Here is a 20,635-nt window from a genome sequence, read left to right on the forward strand (position 1 = left end):
GAATTTGTAGAGCCTAACCCTAGCTATGGCCCTAACCTGACAAACTATAGCCTAAAGCATTCGATAGGTACAGCTTGTTGGAGGCAGCACAGGCCCTGAGAAGTACAAGTGTCTGTAAACAGAATCAGGAATATTACAAAGTACGCACTGTAATGAACAAATCATTGAAATTTAGATATTAATTGCTTAATAGTAACACTTACTAAAAAAAAGGTCTTGTTTTTGTGTGCCCAAGGGTACCCACAACCATTTTCTTGCCCTGAAAAACTGACACAAGGACGATAGAGTGTGCCAGGGAGCCCAACATGTGGGGCCAACTTATGATTTGACTTACAATAAATACTTGCTCTCGATACTCAACACCATATATTTCATACCCGAGACTTTTTTTAAATTTAGCTCATTACTTTTTGAGCATTATACAACCTAACAATGACAAAAGTTAAATTTCACTGAGTCAATTCATATGTAAACTACAAAGACCTGATTACCAAGAGACACTGTTGATTGCGGTCCTGTTCATTTAATTTTTTCTGGGCACAGTGACAATGTTAATTTCCATAGATTAATCATGTAATAGGCAGGATGGTGCCATTATCACGACAATGACCTGAGAGCGGGACTTTCATTTGTTCTAAAACAACTCTAACTCTCTCAACACAGGTTAAATAAAGGTAGGATAAGTACATAGTTCTGAGTGTTAGGCTGGTCACGGTAAGTACTTTTGTTGGACAATATTGTCCCAGAAATAATTGCGAAAACCTATAATGTCATTTTAACCGCAAGTGTGTGTATGTGAAGAAGATGCTTGAGCCCTGCCCATGGTGAAACTCTAACACTGAAAGCAGACGAGAGGAAGCAACGCAACCAAAAATGACAACATAATGTGTCTTAGCATAGTTTTTTTTTTGTTCACTCAGCTAAGGCGTTGCATCATGTTAATGACATTCTTATGTAAGTAATCACACATGTAAACACAAGGGCAACATCGTACAATATATGGACATGACTGCGATCATATTTGCTGACCTAGATAAGTTAATAACATAACTATCCTGACAAGCCTAGTAGGTGTAACTGCACATGTAATTATTGGGCAGAAACAGAATTGGTTTCGAATTAGATGACCTTTTTTGGGACATAAAGCGAGATACGTGATTAGGTGTATGACAAATCTAATCATGATTTTTTTCACAGGGATTTTTTACAAACAAGTGCTACAATTTACTTGGATTTCTCTTTGCAGAAGTATGACAGTATTTGTGAAGGAAGTTAACTTCATCACAAAGTGCTTATTTATTGGGTTCAACATTAAAGTTGTACTTAACTGTATTTTCTAATTTTTCTAAGCCGAATTTGAAACCTCATGGTTTATTTTTTAGAGTTTTGTTTGTTTTTTAACTCACAAATTTTGCTGTCCAACAGTCGCATTAAGGCAAAATGCAAATCTAAAATTTCATTAAATGATTGCTGTTGTGTGTAAGATACAGATGTGGGTGGAGTGTGGCAACAGGTAGAAAAGATAAAACACTTACATTGCCCATATACTCAGACAGAAGGTCCTGAAGTGCCTGGCGCACAGAATTGCATTCGGCCACTATGCGCTCCCTGCGGTCATCACGTGTGCAAGATGAGTCGGCCATGAGGGCAGCACCGCTGATAATGCTCTCCAGGCGCTCCTCCAGGGAGGGACGGAAGCGCTCTTCACTAAACGCCAGGGGGTCCACGATGATTTGTTTCTGTAAGGAAAGGGTCAAAGGGGAAATTACACATGGACAAAAATGCTGAAAGTCACCACAGTACACTGATCAAGACAAAGGGAGAAATGTGGCAGGCGAGGGGAGGGATGATTTGCAAGACTGACAGCGTTGCTGGAAAATCTGAAGGGAAGAGTGTGTTAGACTCTTTTATGTCTATAGGCCAGACGACAATGACTTTCAGTTCTAGTAGTGGTGAAATAATGTACCACTTCTTGACTAATTATGGTATGGTGACCAGGGAATCAAGGTACAATTGGTCACAGAGTTGCCTTCAGTTCAATGAAACTGCCCCACAACTGACAGAGACTGATGTCACCTCTGGGTAATAAAGAAATGTAAGGATTTAAATACTAAGAGCTGAATGTCTGTCATAAAGCGCTCAAACATTAACACGCAGAGAACAAAAGATAACAGATTTAAACAAATAAATTAATGCAAATGAAAAAGCTAAATGACAAATCCACTTGCTCTTATTCTAACAAGTCTTGTCAAAAAACAATATCAACAGTTTTTCAGTGTTTTCTGTAATACAGCACAATGTTGGACCAAAAAAAGAAACAGCTAACAAAAAATTCATAACCAAGGCAACATGTCCTTTATCCAAACATAACCCTGATAAACAAAGGCACGAATACAGGAAACAAACACTTCTGAGCACAAAGTCTGTCGTCAGAGGAGCATAAATAACACAGTTCTGTGAAATACTTTAGCCTTCCAAGATTACGCTGTTTTAATGCAATGCACACACTTAGCTGAGAAACTACTTTATTGGCTTGTGGAAAAACATAACTAGCTTCTCCAAATTAAACTCAGGACTGTCCTCTTTTTCATCTGTGCCACACAGAGGAAAAGAAAATGGCTTATCCAAAAACTTTAGTCAGAAACAGTCTATTTCACAAAGAACAAAATTAGCACTGGTGAGGAACTGTTTTTCCCCTATCCTTTGTAAGACTACGCAGGCTCCTCTGCTCTGCTGATAATCATTTTTTTGACTTACTGCAGATGAACACAGCTTCAAAAGGTACTCTTTCCGTGCCAAGACAAGAGAAAACAAGTCAAAAAATCAAACCAATCTTTTGGAATGGTAACACAGCGACAGAAAGTTCTTCTATAAGACCTGATAAATGAATCACAAAAGAAAGCAGTAGTGCCATGTCTGGAGTGTAGACTACAAGATCCATTTCAAAACAACAGATGTGCCTATGAATATGTAATTATATATTTATGAATATATATTCCCTTTTGTGAAAGAATTTGATTTTATGGCCTTTGCTGCCTTTCTTTCGAGTCACAGAAGTGCTGTAGTAAAGCACTGTCCTCTCTTGTATATCTGCAGGATGAGAGAGAACACTTAAATGTCTGATTTCACAGGGGCAAGCCTGCTGAGAGAGGCAACTAGTTGACATGCTGGAGAGGTACTGCAGAGGGTTAAGGTATCACCATGACACTTGTGACAGCCAAAGAAAGGAAGCCAATTCCCCAATGACAAACGAACTCTGAGCCTTTGCAGATGCCTTATTGCTACAAAATATTCAACAATTCATCTGTTAGAATTGTGGTTTATTAGGCAGGCCGCCCTCTATCACAGCCACCTCCAGCCCCCTCCATTCCGTCTCATCTGACCTCCTCTGCTTGCGTGTCATATCACCATGGCAACAGGCACACGAGAGAGACACGGAGGAGGAAAGAGAGAGAGACAGAGGGAGAGAGAAAGAGAATTGGGGAGGGGGGGTTGACTCATTTGCTAATTTTTGCTTTGCACTTGGAATTGGGCATCAGAAAGGAGCGAGTGTGGAAAAGGCCTGCGTCTGAGTTTTTGGGGGGGAGTGAGTTTCTGCATGACTACCTGTAAAATACTCACTGATGCAACAGCTCTGACAGACTGCATTGTTGACACTTGTTTCATGTAGATTAATCATTTGGCGTGCCATCTGTCAGAGTGAAATGCTTTTGTAGTTTTTAACAGTGTGACATAAATTTCCTGGACTGTAATCCACTAAGCCTGAGTAGCCAGCCATCAGTCCACTCCTGAATACAAAAACCTGAAACAGGAAGGTCCAGTGAGTGAAGCAAACAGCAATATCGAGTGCACAAACTTTGCCTTCCTCTGGCCATCAGGTTACCAATGCACTAAAAATATAAATTTGCTGAAAGACATGTTTGTAAACACTCTGTACTGAGACTACTTTGTAAAGAAATGCTCACTTGATGAAGGGCGCCTTATGAGTATTGCCCAATAGTCCACATTTTATACTTGAAAAGCTTAGCTTAAGGAAATTTTTTATTAGTCTTGCTTAAAGCTACTGACTTAAAATGGAGAATCCAAAAAGTGGGCCAAAGCATTGTTACTGAAAGAAACAGGGCAAAGCATATTGGTGTGTGACTTAAGATTTTAACTATGTTATACCCATTAATACATGCTAAAACACTTCAAAGTCAGAGGCAAGAATACCATAAAATACTTTATCAATATTTAAAGCTTGTATAGGCAGTATAATTTTGGCTTTATTTGGCAAATATCAGATAATTAACTTGGAACATAATGTAATTCAAGTGGACCGAGAGAACACTCGACTTCTGCACCTCCTCTTGGCGCTGGTTTCAGGCTCTGACAATACTCTGGCCAATCACAGGTCATTACAGAGAGAGCGCTATTCTACTAATGCAGATGTGCGTGCACATTAGGAGTGTAACAATACATGTATTCGTATTGAACCATTTAGTACATGGCTTTTGGTTTGGTACCCATTACAAACCTGCTGCCTGTTCTCCTCCCAGGGGAATAATCTACAGCGGCAGGGAGCAAGCAGGGGTGGCTAGCTAGCTAATTCTTGTCTCATTTGTGGTCTGATAAACAGAGAGAGACAGAGTGGGGCACGGAAGGGCTGATTACATAAATCAGTGTATGGGAAACAGTGGGTTACTGTATGAAGAGTGCAATTATGCCCCTGGTCATCTGGTGGTAGGGGCTAAGGATAAATAAGAGGTGCGGGAGAAGGGGATGTTTTTAAATCTGACGTATTTTGTTTTGTTTTTGGCTTTTCCAGATTTCTGCCTCCCCCACCTATAAATTTATGTAGGTATACTATACAAATTTAACTTGTCCAATACATGTTATGATTGCCTTTGTTATCACTTTGGGAGCAGCATTGCGTGGAACATGACATCACATAGATGCAATCACAGCCGTCATGTTGTCAACGTCCAAAGAGGAATTACGCATGTAAATGCAAATTACATGTCTCAAACAAGGCATTAGGTTAATTGCTTGAGATCCTATCATTAAGTAATTATTATAAACATTCATTAACTACAAAGGTTGTTTCTCCTCTTGTTGACACCAAACAAATACAAGCTTTTACCCCAACCTCCACCAACAGAAAATCCTTGGTTTGCAATAACTACCATTAAGATGTCTGCAAAAGGCCATGAGTAATTAAATAGTGCATCATATGGCCATGTAAATCATGAGCATGCAGATTGCATCAGTCACATGGTAAACAATGTCACTGCAGGATTAACACATCAAGTTACACTTTGCTACTTAATAAATGACTAAATAGCTGATCAGCACAAGATGTCATATGCATCCAGAGAAAGAGAAGGCACAATTGGAAAAAAATGTACTCCGATGCCAATTTCTCATTGTGGATTTGTTTAAAGTCTTTGGAAGCTGTCTGAATATTAACAAATCTCCTGTAAACAAAAAGATGTCTGGCAATCTGATGGAAGTCAGTGGCAGTTAGAAATAAATAATATCAGGTTAATCATCTTTGCATTTATCACCCCAGGCAGCATTAAGGTGATTAGCTCAATGTTTTATCCAGCTGCTATCTTGATGCTGTTTCATGTCAATATTATGATGACTAGTCGTACATTTCATATACCTTTTAGTTTCATATTCTTATTAATATTAAGCCCTCCTTTACTGACTATGATCTTAAAAATTAAGTTAGATGCTGAAGCTAAAGGCAGTTTTAATCCAATAACGACTACATGAACGATTAGCGAGCAAGTGCAGGAAAATAGAGAAAAGAAATCAAACAAAATAAAACAAAAAAAGCTAAAGCTAAAACTATTTCATCTGAATCAACTGTGGATTTTAGGGAAAGCGCTGGATATAGTTTGAGTCAACACTGGATAACACTCACTGACTTTCAGAATCTTAAAAGTTTTAAGCATGAATATAAGAGGGACTAGACAGCAACATGCAAGGTGTTTTAGTATACTGTAATTCTTCCCTGTGCTAAACGTCAAAATGAAGTCCACTTTTGTTTGGAGCATAAGGACAGTTCCTTGCATGCTCTCACCGCTTCCCTAAATGCAGATATTAAGTTTCAGTTTGCTATGCTACTCTAATAATGAAGACTAAAATATACTTCAGCTGTATTCTTTAGAGCCAACCGACCTAGCAACAGTGAAGCAAAGCTCAGTAGCTACCAGCTGACAAGTGGTTTAATCAAGGTATTTATAAGATGTGTTTATAAGTACAGTCCATTTTTTTCTGAGCACTAGAGCTGCCTAAATCTCCTTCATTTGACATAGAAGCAAATCAAGGAATGAAGTAGTAGTGACTCAAGAACATTCAGTGTACCCCAAAGCCATGTCCCAATTTGTCCACATATCTCATCCTAATTTTCCACTTTAACCCTGAGCCCTTCAAGGGTTTTGGTCATTTTATGATTCAGTTGGGTAAGTTCTGGAAACTAAAAAAACTGACCAAACTATAACCTTTCCGAATAAGGCCTCATCCATGTGTTAATTAAAGTCTGACATATACCTGGAAGTCTGGCTGGACATGTGGAAAAAAAAGGCAAAAGGGTTGTGACTTGTTAGCCATTCATCAGACTTACATCAAAATTGTTGAGGGCATAGGCAAGCTCTCCACCCCCTGCTGGCTGACTGAGTGCTGAGTCCTCAGTGGCGGTGGCCTGCGCGGCGTTGGAGATGCCGGAGACTGCATGCTGCAGCTGCTTGTAGATCAGGTCACGGTTAGCCTTGTAGGCTGCCACGTCAGGGTGCTGCAGGCAGGCACGAGACGCTGTGTACAGCATGGGGATGTTCCTCTGTAGAACCCCGCGAGCAGCAGCCATTTGGTCTTTGTGGTGGACATCCTTCAGCTCCTAGCAGAATGAGATGAAAAGGAAAGTTAAATAAAAAGGATAAAAACTGATAAAGGGTTAAACTGGAGGATGGAATACTTACAAGGGGCTGGGTGGTAATGTACTTTAAATTCAAAATGGGCCTGTCATGCCCTTATGGAGACACTAAGTGTGACAGAGTTTGTTCTGGATGACCCAGATTTATTTCTGTCCCCTGCGGTAACAACACAGTCATAATCAGGCCATTATAATATGCCTTTGCAAATTAATGCGTTGCTATTCAGACCTCAGCATTATATTGCAAATACATCTTCACAGAAGAGAGGAGAGGAGATAGTGATCACTGGCATAGATTTATGGCATAAAAAAACCAGCTTGCATACACAAAACGAAAGCCTCCCCTCCAAATGGAACACTCCCAGGGCTTTTTTCCACTATTGCTTGAGACATGCTCTAAGAAAAAAAAACAGCCTTTAAGCCCCATTACTTTCTGCATTCACTTTGGTTAAACATATTTGCAATCCATAAAAAAGCGCAATTACAAGTAAAAGCAATTTCCTCACAAGATAATCAGTGATCATTCTGGCAAGTTTTCCATTTAAGGGGAGGGGGTGGTGTTGAGAACAACAACTGTCTAGTCTCAGGGTGGATTTTGCAGTTGCAGATACTATTTAAGTGCATAATGAGTATTAGCTACTTATCACTGCTTCAACTTTTTTGACTCGATGCAATTACATAATTCAATAAATTTTTCAGTATGATGTAACAACTGGGAGAAAACTCCTCATATTCATTATCCATCTCTAAGAAATTGTCTGGATGGAGTTTATAAACTGGAAGGAGTTCAGCAGTGAAAGTTAGTGTTGGCTTTTGTTTGCATATTAAACATTAATATTGTTCTCAGTGACACAGTGCTTTACAGTGCACTCCAAAGCGCTGTCTGAAAAATTCCCACCACTAAGTTGTATTATAACACAGCTTGTCAATGCGTAGTAGGTCAGAGTTTGACTGAGAACATTTTAAACTCTCACATTCATTTTAATTTCCAAACAAGGCTCCAGTTTTAATGTTTTTGATGATTTAAAAATGTGCATACCATAAAGAAAAAGCCATAATGAATCCGAGTTCATTATTTTGATGGCAGTATTGTGTAAAACTAGTGGAGTTAAACATTTAAGTCCTACCACCATTCACTGCAGTAGTCCTATGCTAAGCCAGAAAAACCTAAACATCCACACATGACGTATACCACAGGCCAGCATGAGGGCTGGCTTAAAAATATTACTAAAATATAGACTGCATCCTTTGCAGTTAACTTGATGATAATCTTGACAAATAATGGTGAGAAGTAAAAGTATTTCAATATAAAAGCTCCTTTCACTAAGCTCTCTTCATTTCCAGTAATTAGCAGGTGTGTGCATCTCCTGGATCTGCACCAAGAATCTTATGAAGCAGTTTCATCTGGAAAATGCATCATGAAAAGCACTTTACTGTTGACTGCCACTTATAGCATAGTGGAGATAAACGATGTGCCATTTCTCATCACAAGGAAATGGGTTTTGTCACATTTAGAGTCAAGCCTTTATGCTCTTTTCTTGCACTCCCGGCCCACTTCACTGCAATTGGTAATAAGAAGATTGTTCATGCTTACTGCATCTAATCGTCCAGCAAAAGCGTGAGGCTTACTCTCTGTCATTGTTTTACTTACTGTTTGCTCTGTGGGTTGGAGAGCATGTTTTGTTTTAAGTGCCATGACCACTAACACCCATTCAGGTACCCAATAACCTCCCAACCCAATTAAATCCACTGGACTCCTCTGCTCCCACGATCTGACCTTGTCTCTCTTTTTTTGCTTACTGTACATTACCTGCTGTCTCTTGGCCGCCATGATGTTCAGCTTGTCGACCTCTGGTTTCAAGGCCTTATATTGGATCCCAAGGTCCTGCTCTGTTCCTGCGTTACGCACTTTCACAAGATTTTCCTCCACCTGAGCAGGGTAGGTGGAAAAAGTTGGGAGAAAACACAGCTCTTTACTGTATGTCAGCAAATTGAAACATACTGAATGATCAGTTTGGACAATATCAACCCCTATAACTTACAAAATATAAAAAACATGCACTCAAATCAAGCCAAGCAATCAAGCTATGATTTTAATTTGCTCTGGCTTGTCATTTTAGGGTTCAAGACGAGTAAAACCAGCTGAAAAAATATAAATTTAAAGTGAACTCATTTGAAACAGACCAACAGAAGACCATTTTTTTTAATACATTTAAAAGAAATTCAATAACATTAATTCAGACTAATACAACCTACTTCTTCTGTCCAAACAAGCATTAACATTTGGGATGACTGCTGATGACATTGTGACATGGAAGAGCTAGTCCAAAAATCTGACCCATTTGGTTAAAGATTCTTACAATCATCTTACAAATCAGGCTATACCCAAAAATATATTACCAGAGACCTTTCTAGACATTATCAGACAGCTCGTGTTAACGTTCAGCACTGGTTATCAAGTGAAGAAATTTTATTCTCTAAAATGAATGTATAATGTGCGAAAGACTCTATCTCACCAGTTTAAGCTGCAGTAGAAGTTTGTAGACATCAGACATGTCTGCCAGCACCAACAGATGTGTGACTGCTGACAGGAGGGCTCTTGCAGCACGAACCATATTGCCCCTCTTCACAGATGAGCAGGGGTCTTCGGCAAATTCTCCAGAAGCCTGACGCATTGACTCTCCTGAGGATGAGCAACAAAACAAAACATCTGCTGTGACTCCGAGGTTTTCACTCAAACTTCTAATGAAAACTGGTTCAAAAACAGTTTGAAACCGCACTGTGAACTAGCTTTCAGAGTGCTAAAATGTGAACTTAATCCATGGTTGGCTGTAAAAAGTAGTGTTACCACCTTTGCAATAATTGAAGAACAAATATCCTACTATTAGGGACTGGCAATTTATTAGTTATACTCCATGTAATGCAGCTTATTCCATATAGGATGTATAAAATGACTATACCGAGAACATCTAGCTTCCCTTGGCTCTCTCTCTCTCCCACAGACACACACACACACACACAAAAAAAGACTAACAAACATAATACGTCACACGCAGTCTTCTAGCCCATCCAGACCTCTCTCTTCTGGGCAATAGTGTGAGAAGGTGAGGTATGTGTTTTTGTATTTGCAGGACTCGTGACCGCAACTTCTTCTATTTAGCTGCGACCATGGAGCACCAGTGCAGCTTACCAATACAATCAATATATAAACCTGAGACCTCTGAGTTTGCTTCCTGCTCAGAATGAATAAATCATCATATTAACAGCAGCAACTTTCCACCAACTGCGAACAACAACTATACCAGAAGCTTCAAGTTCACAGCAAACAAAAAAAAATATCAACATTTGCAACTCAAGTCAATTCAGATGCTTCAGAATAAAAGCATCAGTTGTTCTGCTCTGATTTATTCCATTGTAACAACACCACAAATTCATTCAATACTTAATTTAACTTTATTATAACAGTACTCTATTTAACCCTTTTACAGTATTTCATTTAACTTTATTATAACAGTGCTTTAACTTTATGATATAACAGCAGCTACTTTTTTAACTTCACTGTAACTGGGGTTTATTTGGTAGTTTAGTGTTTTGGTATTCTATAGTAGTTTAGAGATTTTAAAATATCTCAATATATATCATGTATGGCTATGTAGCCTAAAAATATTGCATATTATTTATAGGCATATCACCCAGCTTTACCTACTATGAAGCTGTTAATATTTTAATTATGTGGGCATGTACCTCCCCAACAGGTTGTGATAAAGAAATATATATATTAATGTTAAACAAACTGACAAAGAAATTGTTTTTCAATACAGTGAGCTTCCTTTCTTTGTTATCCATTAAATCAAACAAAATTCTTTACATATAGAACACTGTTATTGGTCGTGCTGGTAGTAGTAGTAGTAGTAGTAGTAGTAGTAGTAGTCTACAGGGACTGACAGCAGACATCTGAGAGTAGTCACCCTGTTCCAGGCTAAAAGTTAAGTGCGTCAGAAGCCTTCATTTGAAACAAAGAGGAGTGTGCGAGAGGGAAGCAACGGACTGACGCATTTCCCCTGTCTGCTTAGGGTCAGCACGTGTCACACAGAACTACAAAGACACACACACCTCTTCAATGTCCAGTAATGATTTGTGCTTGCACACAGACATGCACACACAGCCCTCTGGAAAAAAAGAGGTCAAAGCCACGACAAAAGGCTCACTGTCTGGTTTGTCCAGCACCATGCTTTGTCCTACATTGGATGGGCCTGCACAGTTGACTGGGCACACAAATAGACTTTGTAAGCTCACATTATGAACAAGACAGTAAATCCGTAAGTAGTTTTTTTTCTGTGAAGACACAGCCAAACTCAAACTCCAAAAAATGCCTTATAACAGCTATGTCTGTATTGGAGATCCAAAGCCAAAAAGAGACAAGTACTTATCTTGTCCACTCTCCTATGATTTGGTACAGCTCTATAGAGACCTGAGCAAAAAAAAAGATGACAAGCTGTAACATGAATCATTTTCTTACGGCGATGAGGTGGGCACTGGAAAAGCCAAAAGCCAAAAGACAACTGAAAACGAATTCAAGGTTCATTCATTCTCATCAGTTGTTACCATCTAGCTTAACACTGTTTCTATGACAATCGTGTGTAGAGCAGCTCTACTCTTTTGACAACACTGCTTACAAAGTTGTGTTATGATAGAGAGTGTACTTCCCCTTTTACCAAATGTGTGCTGGGATTGACTCCAGCCACCACGGATCTAAACAGGGTAGACAGTTTAGACAATTATGGGTGCTTTCAAAGGAACTATATGTTATAAGTACGGATGCAACAAAATATTGCAGCACAATATCTCATAAAACAAAGAGGCAACACTGAAAAATGGATGGCAATATAAACTCAATCTTATAAACTGGCTATGTGAACGATGCAGACTAAGCTGAGTGTTGTAGAGTGTTTTCTCATTCGACGTCAAAGTGTCACTGTACTCTGTCACTCCAAGATAACGAGGAAGCTGTATTTAGATACAACGTTAAGTGACTTCTTGGCTTTGACCTCTGGAATGTTTTCTGTGTGTTCTGGGCCACAAGCAGTCAATGGACAATTCCCACAGCTGATGTTTGCTGTGAGAACAAAGGCAACTGTATGTGTGACAGCTCAGAAAGGCTGATTTCTAAATTTATCAGGTACTTCAGCTTGTTATTTTTCTCTGGACCATCTCCCTTCTGCCCCCGTGTCTTAACATTCATTGAGTCATGGAATTTAGAATAAGATATTTGCACTGAAGAAACATGGTTAACTTGAGCAGACATAATTTGCAGCTTCTAAAGCACATCTAACTTTGTTTGTCCATGCTCAAATCGATTTGCCGACTTGCATTGATGCTAACTCGCAAGCAATGTGAAGTCTACCTAAGCATCAGCATTTGCTTTGGAAATTGGGATCTGTCAATTAACCACTGTATTTAAATAATAGTGTTGCAACCAAGTTTGTACATTTGCATTCTTCATGCAACTGAGGTAATTAGAGGCTGCCTTTAACAACAGTAAAACTGTATTGAAACATTCTTTTAATAATGTAAATGATGTCTTCACAAAAATGCACATTTGGGAACTACTGAGCATACTACTATATAAATGAGACTTGAATTATACCACGAGTTGTGTGAGAGTTTGTAAACAGAGGTTTTGCTGTTGTTTAACACAGCCCCCTATGGCCTCCGGTGCATGATGAATGTTTACGTTTTTTGGATTTTTCGTTCACTGTGGAGGCATGGGAGAAAAACAAGGTTTACTTCACAAATTCAAGGTAACATGCAGTGAGTCGCTGATTTACAAATGGTCGCCTCACAGCTGAAGCAGTCCTGTAACCTTCATGAGAACATCCGGATTTAGCCAAGCTAGCCATTTCCCCCCGTTTCTAACCTTTATGCCAAATGTGCAGAGTGGTATAAATCTTCTTGTCAAACTCTCAAAAAGAAAAAAAAAGACTTAACAAAAAAATTTTATGTTGAACAATCAACTTGCAACCACAGTAGTAGCACTATGGACTTTAATGTAAGCATTGTTTGTCAAGTAAGAATATCATGGACTTATTTTGTGCATCCAACAGTGGACATATTAACGTAATGAATAATAATTCTTAATGGTTAAGAAATATGATTATAGTTTTTAACCCCTTCTGTATGAATTATTAGCACTACGTTACATTAAGATGGTTATTGGTAATAAAGCCTTCAATTACAATCAAGATTTATTGTTTGACAACACATCAAATATGTGCCCCTTCAAGTCACCCTGAATCAGTAGCTGAAACTGTATAAATTGCAACCCCCTGATCAGTATAAGTGCAAGCTAACAAGTCCCGATGTTACAGGCTTGACTGGACTGAGAGACTTCAGTGCCGGAAAAAACATATAATCTACTCAGTAAATGAAACATCAATAACAAGCCATCAGCAGCCCCCCTCCTTGGGGTAAGTAAACTGACAACCTGTGAGAAACCCTGATAAATGTTGCTTGCTGTGCTAGTACACACATCGACCAACCTCCGCTAACACCAGCATCATGTATGCCCACTAGCCCTTTTAGTTCAATGACTGCACATTTCATCAATTACCTACTGAAACTCTAAAGCCACTTACTCAACAATCAGAGGTTTGGATGTGTTCAAGCAGTCATACCAACCAGAGAAAAACATGTGTAATTGCAGTGTTGCAGTTCCTATCATCTGTGGATGACAAGATTTGAAAGCTCAGGACATCACAGTGTTATGAACTGTAGAATGCTTAGCAGTTACCTAGTAAAATACAATTTTCAGCAATGATTTAAAAACATTTGATAGGAAACTTTTCATGGTGCCATCCTGAATCCTCACTGATGGCACGGTATAACAATCTCCCTTATTGTACCCCTGGAATGTATGCTTCAAATATCTATTTGAGCTTGTCAGCACATCAATGCATATTAAGTATTTTGTAGACACCTGAACTGAAATGCTCACACAAGAAAGAAGAAATAAGCAAACAAAGATTGATCTCTGCTGCTGTCTACGGTGGATCTGTTCAGCCAAAATACTGCTGTGCAGCATGCTCAGGTGAGTTTTGACACTGTGCACAGAGCAGTACAAAAATCAATGTATTTACCTGTGCATGTATAAAGAGAATATACTCTCCATAGTAGAGAGTATGGGCAATATGGAGAAAATTAAATGTCATGATATTTTTGACCAAATACCTCAATGTAGATATTGACAGAAAACTGTACAGTTTTGGTGCTTTCACAAAATATTTACACAGTGACATTTAAAAAATAATAATAATCAGTGATCTGGATATAATAATTAAGTGAGTAAAGGCAAATAATAGAACAGCTAAAGCAGTCTGATAAGTTCAGAAAATAACATTAGTTTACTGTAATGCAGCCTTTAAAACCAGAAAATGACATCAAAATATAACAATATCCAAAATCTCAGACGATATCCAGCCTCATATCACAATATCAATATGATACTGATATACTGTCCAGCCCTACATGAAGCTTAAACAGACGCTTTGTTACGGAGGCAGTGCAGACAGCTACATTAAGTTACGTTTGAGCATGTCTAGTGTGTCATACAAACTGAAAAACACAGCTGTAAAATGGGTGAGGCAGAGGTGACTGTGCCTTTAGCAGTTCCCCATTAGCAGCAACTGTCATCATCACACATTGGATGTAAAAAAAAAACCCTATCCAGTACACAACAATTTGGAAAAATGTCTGAAATATTTCAGATTTTAAAATGATGACAATTACATTGTCCATCACATTTTAAAATGCGGTTCCTTCAAATAAACCACTTGCCTTAATCCTTATGTCACATATTCAGATATCTTGATATATTCAATCACAGTCCAAAATCCAAAAGATATTATTACTGTAGGTAAAGAACAAACATCTTAAATCCTCACATTTGAAGCCTGAACCTGGAAATGTCTGGTGAGTTTGTTTGAAAAATTACTGAACCATTTCATCAACAATTAAAATAGTTGTGGATTATTTTTTTGCCAATCTTCTAATCAATCAAGCAACTTCCCCCATGAGATCCGAAATATAGTCAAAAGTGCTAATGGTGTTTCAATTTCAGTGATATGAAAGAGAGTAAACCACCAAATCCTTAAGATTCAAGTGTTGTTTTGTACTTTTACTGGAAAATTACTTCAGTGACAAATTAATTATAAAGAACTGTCATTTACTTTTTGTTGATTAACTAATCAGCCATTTGTTCCGTCACTCTTCCAGTAAAAAAACTGCAGTTTTAAATGGGCATTTTGCAATTCATTGACAAATTCAGTGAAGATTTGAACTCGAAAAAAAGTCACACTATCAAACCTGTAGAGCAGAGATCTTACACTGATTCTGATCATTTTACTCTAACAAAGACCTAGAGCAGTTTGCGCAAATGATCGACAACACGGACCTCAAACACAGTCCGCACCCTCAGGCTGTTATTCCCCGCTGTGAGCAAAATCAATAAGGCCATTTTCAGGGGGCAGATAGTGATCAGTGCTCCTTTAATAAACTTCCATCCATCTACCGCTTACCTGCGGCCCACCAAGTGCATGATGAAATGATTAAAATGTATATCACACAATAAGCCCGCCAAACAGCAGGACAACAAAGACACAGACAGGGAGGGAAGGGCAAGATAGGGAGAACAAGGACAAGAGCAGACAGAGAGGGCTGCGTAAAGAAAAAGTCTTTTAAAAAGGGGTATAGAAATGTCAACTAGTTTTAGTGATGTATATGGTGATTAAAGTAGGATTTAAAATATTCAGAAAATATGTTAACTGAGGAAAAACATCCACTAATTTCAAATTATCCAAGTAGAAAAACTTGGTCCACTTGCCACTTGAACACGCATTGTAAACGCAGTCATTCTTAATGATCATGTCAGACACTTTTTCTCCCATTTTAAAACAGCTGGTAAGCCACAGCTGGGTGGAAAATGCTCTCTGAATCCAGGGGGTGGGGGGTGTTACTCTACTCAATAGCCGTATTATCAGTCTAGGCACGCTTCGCTGAGCAGCATGGCATAGCTGACAGCCAGGCCTAGGCACCAGCTAACAACAGTCAGTGAATTCCAGCCCAGTGACAGCTTACCACAACTACAGTAACATTCCTGGGCACTGAGCACTGCGCAGGCTATCTAGCTACATGTCATCTACCTCCCAACTACTCAGAGCATAGCTGGAGCGGGGGACATCTAACTCGCTGGGCATCTGGGGAGAAAAGACACAGTGACACAGATGTCGCTTCACAAGGTGATAACAGCCACCCTTAAGTCATAGCTCCCTGGTCTCAGTGGTCTGCTAGTGTGTCAAAAGACAGTCAGATATCTAAAGCAGAGAGGAATGAATGAGACTTCCAGGTTGTTAAATGATGGAATCCGCTATCACAGGCCAAATGGTTATTTAATTGGGTAATTGGCTGATGATTTGATGGTAGATTCTGGTCGTGAGATGCGCAAGTTGTTCATTCTGTCACACAATGAACTGGTACTCCACTGAGCAAACCAGCAGATAATGTTACACACAGAATGCCAGACAAATCTCCACTGCCATCACGCTCGCTCAATAATCTAAACGGATGAGACAAACCCCATAGTGTATAATGATTCACTTTTGAGTTTGTCATCATCAGGACAAATAACTAATAGCTTGCAGAAGCTACAAACTACTAAGTCTTACAGGCTGACACAAAGATCCAGGAAGGACACATTTTTGCCACTTGTTTGGGGTGACACAAGTTAATCAAGCTGACTATATGCTCCTGCTCCTGACAAGTCTCTCAAAGGTCAGATGCCGCTCAAACAAAAAAACTTGATGGCAATTTCATATAATAATATGATGATTATAGTGTAATTATATTGCAGGGCTGAGTGATACAGGGTAAGGCTGCATAATATGGTTGGACATAAGGAAAATGCTCCTATTACAGATGTAAATCACAACTGATCTTTTTGATGTTGAACATCACATACACTACATCCAAAAGAAACTATTAAGCCCAGTTCAGACGAACAATTCTCTACGAGAACGAAACCGTTTTAGAGCATTGCAGAGAAAAGCTGCAGTCGCATAAACAGCTCATGTGTTCACCTGCGACTCAGCCTGCCAAGTCGCCGGCGACTGGTTTTAGAACCTCAAGGCACCTCACCTGTTTCAACAGCTAATCAACCTGTAGCAAAGTGTCCTGGCCAAGTCAGTATAAAACTCACAGCTGACAACATGTTAACTTGCTGTGGCGTTCTCTGAAAACAGCCTTCCATCCCCACTGAGCCCGAGTCCAACTTATTTAGATCACCGCGGCTGGACACACATATGTTGGTCTCTGTCCTCACAGTATGTTGGTCTTGGATGCTGGCTCATTGCTGCTGCTCACTTTATGTGCCCATGTCATACACACATTCACAATGACTGATGAAAATGCATGTTATTTAAATTGTGGTGGCAAATTTATTATAAAACCGGTCCATTCAAAGTATAGGTTGTTCCGTAAATGTTTTTTTTGCCATTTCATCACTACAAAAAAATGCAACTGTAGCAAGTATCTCACTTTCACTATTCTCATTCATATTTTAAGACGTTACAGATCATAATCAGATCCAAGGTTCAGAGAATTGTTGCAAGGGAGACGATGCAGTCTTGTCTAGTTGCATTGGTGCAAACTGGCAGGTTTTCAGAAGACTGAAGAACGGCGCATTGCAAGTAGTTGCAAGTTTCAACTCGTCTCGATGCAAATCTTTGGTCTTAACTGGACTGTTAAACACATAACAAAAACCACCTTTTTTTCAATCCTTAGGAATCCTTGATTAAACAACAGATTTGTTTAAAAGAATTACACAATCATATTGCTTTGGCTGACATGGACTTGCAATCTAAATTTTAATTTAGTTCTATATACAGTCTCCAATGCTGCATCAGCGGTAGATGATGTTAGATCGCTCAATAAGGCACATAGAAAGCAACACATGATAAATCAGTATTCACCATAATGGTCTTATTTCTCTCTAATGGTCTGAACATGGTCTTTGTTGAGCTATTGCTCCCTTTTCGTTACAGAAGAACACAAAACAAGAGGGGAAATATTACACAGCTACTACAAAGAACAAGGTTTGTGATGCTCAAGTCCCAATACTGCCTGAGCAACCTTAACCTGGGCAACAAGAACAAACGCAGGACAGAGGGGAAACACAGTTAAATTGGATCCTGGTAGAAGACGAGGTAATGACAGTGTACAGCCTGATGCGAATGTGAACTGTCTGCATGCTCTCTATTAACTGGCTTCTCTGAATACCCCATAGCAAAAGGAAATCTATCAGGCTCGAAGCATATTCTTATTTCAAGGTCTTCCACTGGGGCAGATGATATGTACATAGCTTATGATTTATTTATCATCCCTCCTATCTTAAGAAGCACTCTGTACAAGCTGGAAACCACACACTGTTGCAATATGTATTTTCAATATACCTTGCTTGCGGACATCTTCCACGGCAGCAGTCAGCTCATCCTTAAGGAACTGACTTTCCTTTGCAATCTTTTCTCCTTTCTCCAGGAAGTTCTGGGTGGCAGTCTCCACAGATGCTGCCAAAACATGAGCCTTCTTGGAGCGTCCTTTCTTCTTGTTAGACGGGCCTTTGTTGCTCGAGTTTACCAAAGTGGTGACCTATGGCGGGGTTATAAAATGGTTCAATGACAGACACTGCAGCTTTGGGATCTCAGATGCATTTGGCAGACTAAAGATATGCCAGCAGCATTTTTGACATAAAAATCTTAAGTAATGCTGTATTATCTTGACAGCAAATGCTAGTAATTACTTGTTTTCGAATAGCCATCAACCTACAACATTTTTAAGTAATAATGCAATAATGTGTTGACATAAAATATGACAATCTTAAATAGGTACTGCAAGCGAAAATGAATAAATAAACATAGTACATCACTCGCAAAAGTAAAGCTGTGAGGAGCTCCTTTTCTATTCAATTAATATTAACTCTGCCTTAGCATCATATTTAAATGATTGTATTTAAAGTATTTTTCTAACCAAAACCCTGAGCCCATTCTACCTATAAGCTATCTGACCCTGCCCTATTATTATTAATAAGAATGCACACTGTGTTTACATTACCTGGGTGACCAGGGGCTCCAGCAGCCTCTCGACTGCAAGAGTACGGATTTCTAGACTCTTTGGGTCCCATTTAAAGTTGATGTTAGCTGTGTTGATGTTTGTCATGGTGTCTGGAATTCTGGGGATAAAAACGGACAGAAAAAACAGAAGAATTTCACTCTTTAGATGCAATGATCAAACACAATATAGACTGCAACAAACATGAACATCATTGTCTTTGAAGACACTGAATATCTATATCGATCTGAGATGTCTTTGGCTGTATATTATAAAAGGACAACTTTTAGTTTGCTAAGAAAAAAAAGTTTTCTTGCTAAATGAAGCTTCCTTTAAGATTGTCGGTCTAGTCTCTAAAAGTTTGTACAATAATCAAAATATTAAGGTCTTTCTTTGAGCCAGCAATGCTCCATCCCTCGCAGAATGACTGCCAAAGACAGAGCACAGTAACACTGTGGCCCACTTTCGATTTCTCTTTTCAGGCAGCGACTGCAACTCCATTGATTAGCTATCTAACATAAAGGGGCACGGATAATCAGCAAGCCCTGAGGGCTGAGGGACCTCAACTGAAAAGTTGGTCAGCTGCATTATGAGAAGAATACCATTCATAGCCATTAGCCTACTATTTCAACAATGAGGCCAAAATATTAAAAACACCAGGAAAGCGCCTGAATGATGACTATGTTATATTGAACCGTTATTTACTGGGTGGGTGTGCTTTCGATTTTACCTTAAAAATCCTAACTAATGTTTGCATTTGGATGGGTGGTACATTTGTTATGATCTATAGCCAGTTTTAACTTTTAATCAAAAAAATCCAGCCAGTATGGATGGATGCATATTGCCTAGCACAGTTGTTACTCATTCTATCATGGACAAAAATATTTCCCAACTACTCACAGAGGCTTTAATCTACAATAACTTCAGCCACTGCAAGTTTCTCATCCAATATGAATCAAGAGGGTCACTTTATCACATTTTTTTAATTTCCCTAGAAGCATCTGAACATGCAGATAGTTTTGCTGTCCTTTGCTGAGGTGTGGACCATGTCTATTTCAACCTCTACCTGAGAAACAGTTGTATTTAATACTGATTTATGTATTGTTCTAAGTAACTGAGGCAGGGCATGTGAAAATGAACTCACCCCCCTCTGTATGGGTGTGGCACAACTCTCAGAGATATCTCAAAATCTGATCAGATGCAAACAAAACTAACTACAAAGCTAGATCCCACAGGGGGTACCCGCCTGTGATTTAGATGGAGTAAACCCTTAACTCACCGCAAGTTAGTTTGACTATTTAGCCTAAGAAACACCGCCAAAATGGTATGTTGTGATAATGTGAATTACCTTTTCGTAACTATAAACGTCCTCAATACAGTAACAACACGTTTAAACTAACACTAATTACTAGTAGAAGAGCAAATGGGTGGGTCGGACACCTATCGTTAGCTAGGCGCTAATGCTGGCATTAAGTAGCTTAGGTTGCACCTGTTGTGTGTTAGCTAACTTTACCTAAATTAACGTTGGTTTCACCGGGCCAAAGTAACGACAATTGAAAC

At 39.1% G+C, this 20,635-nt stretch overlaps 1 protein-coding gene across 2 annotated transcripts in view; it reads right to left on the reverse strand.

Moving 5' to 3' along the window:
- ctnna1 (catenin (cadherin-associated protein), alpha 1) overlaps positions 1-20,635 on the reverse strand; it is an 87,138-nt gene that overhangs the window by 65,838 nt on the left and 665 nt on the right. For both annotated transcript variants that reach the window (XM_050041773.1, XM_050041772.1), the window contains exons 2-7: positions 19,079-19,196; positions 18,421-18,616; positions 9,436-9,602; positions 8,730-8,849; positions 6,614-6,883; positions 1,536-1,739 (exon numbers count right to left, since the gene is read on the reverse strand). In XM_050041773.1, the coding sequence (XP_049897730.1) occupies positions 1,536-1,739; positions 6,614-6,883; positions 8,730-8,849; positions 9,436-9,602; positions 18,421-18,616; positions 19,079-19,183 (1,062 nt within the window). In that variant the 5' untranslated portion in view covers positions 19,184-19,196. The remainder of the gene's footprint in view (positions 1-1,535; positions 1,740-6,613; positions 6,884-8,729; positions 8,850-9,435; positions 9,603-18,420; positions 18,617-19,078; positions 19,197-20,635) is intronic.

This window comes from Epinephelus moara, chromosome 4 (assembly GCF_006386435.1).
Source record: "Epinephelus moara isolate mb chromosome 4, YSFRI_EMoa_1.0, whole genome shotgun sequence".
Taxonomy (NCBI): Eukaryota; Metazoa; Chordata; class Actinopteri; order Perciformes; family Serranidae; genus Epinephelus; species Epinephelus moara.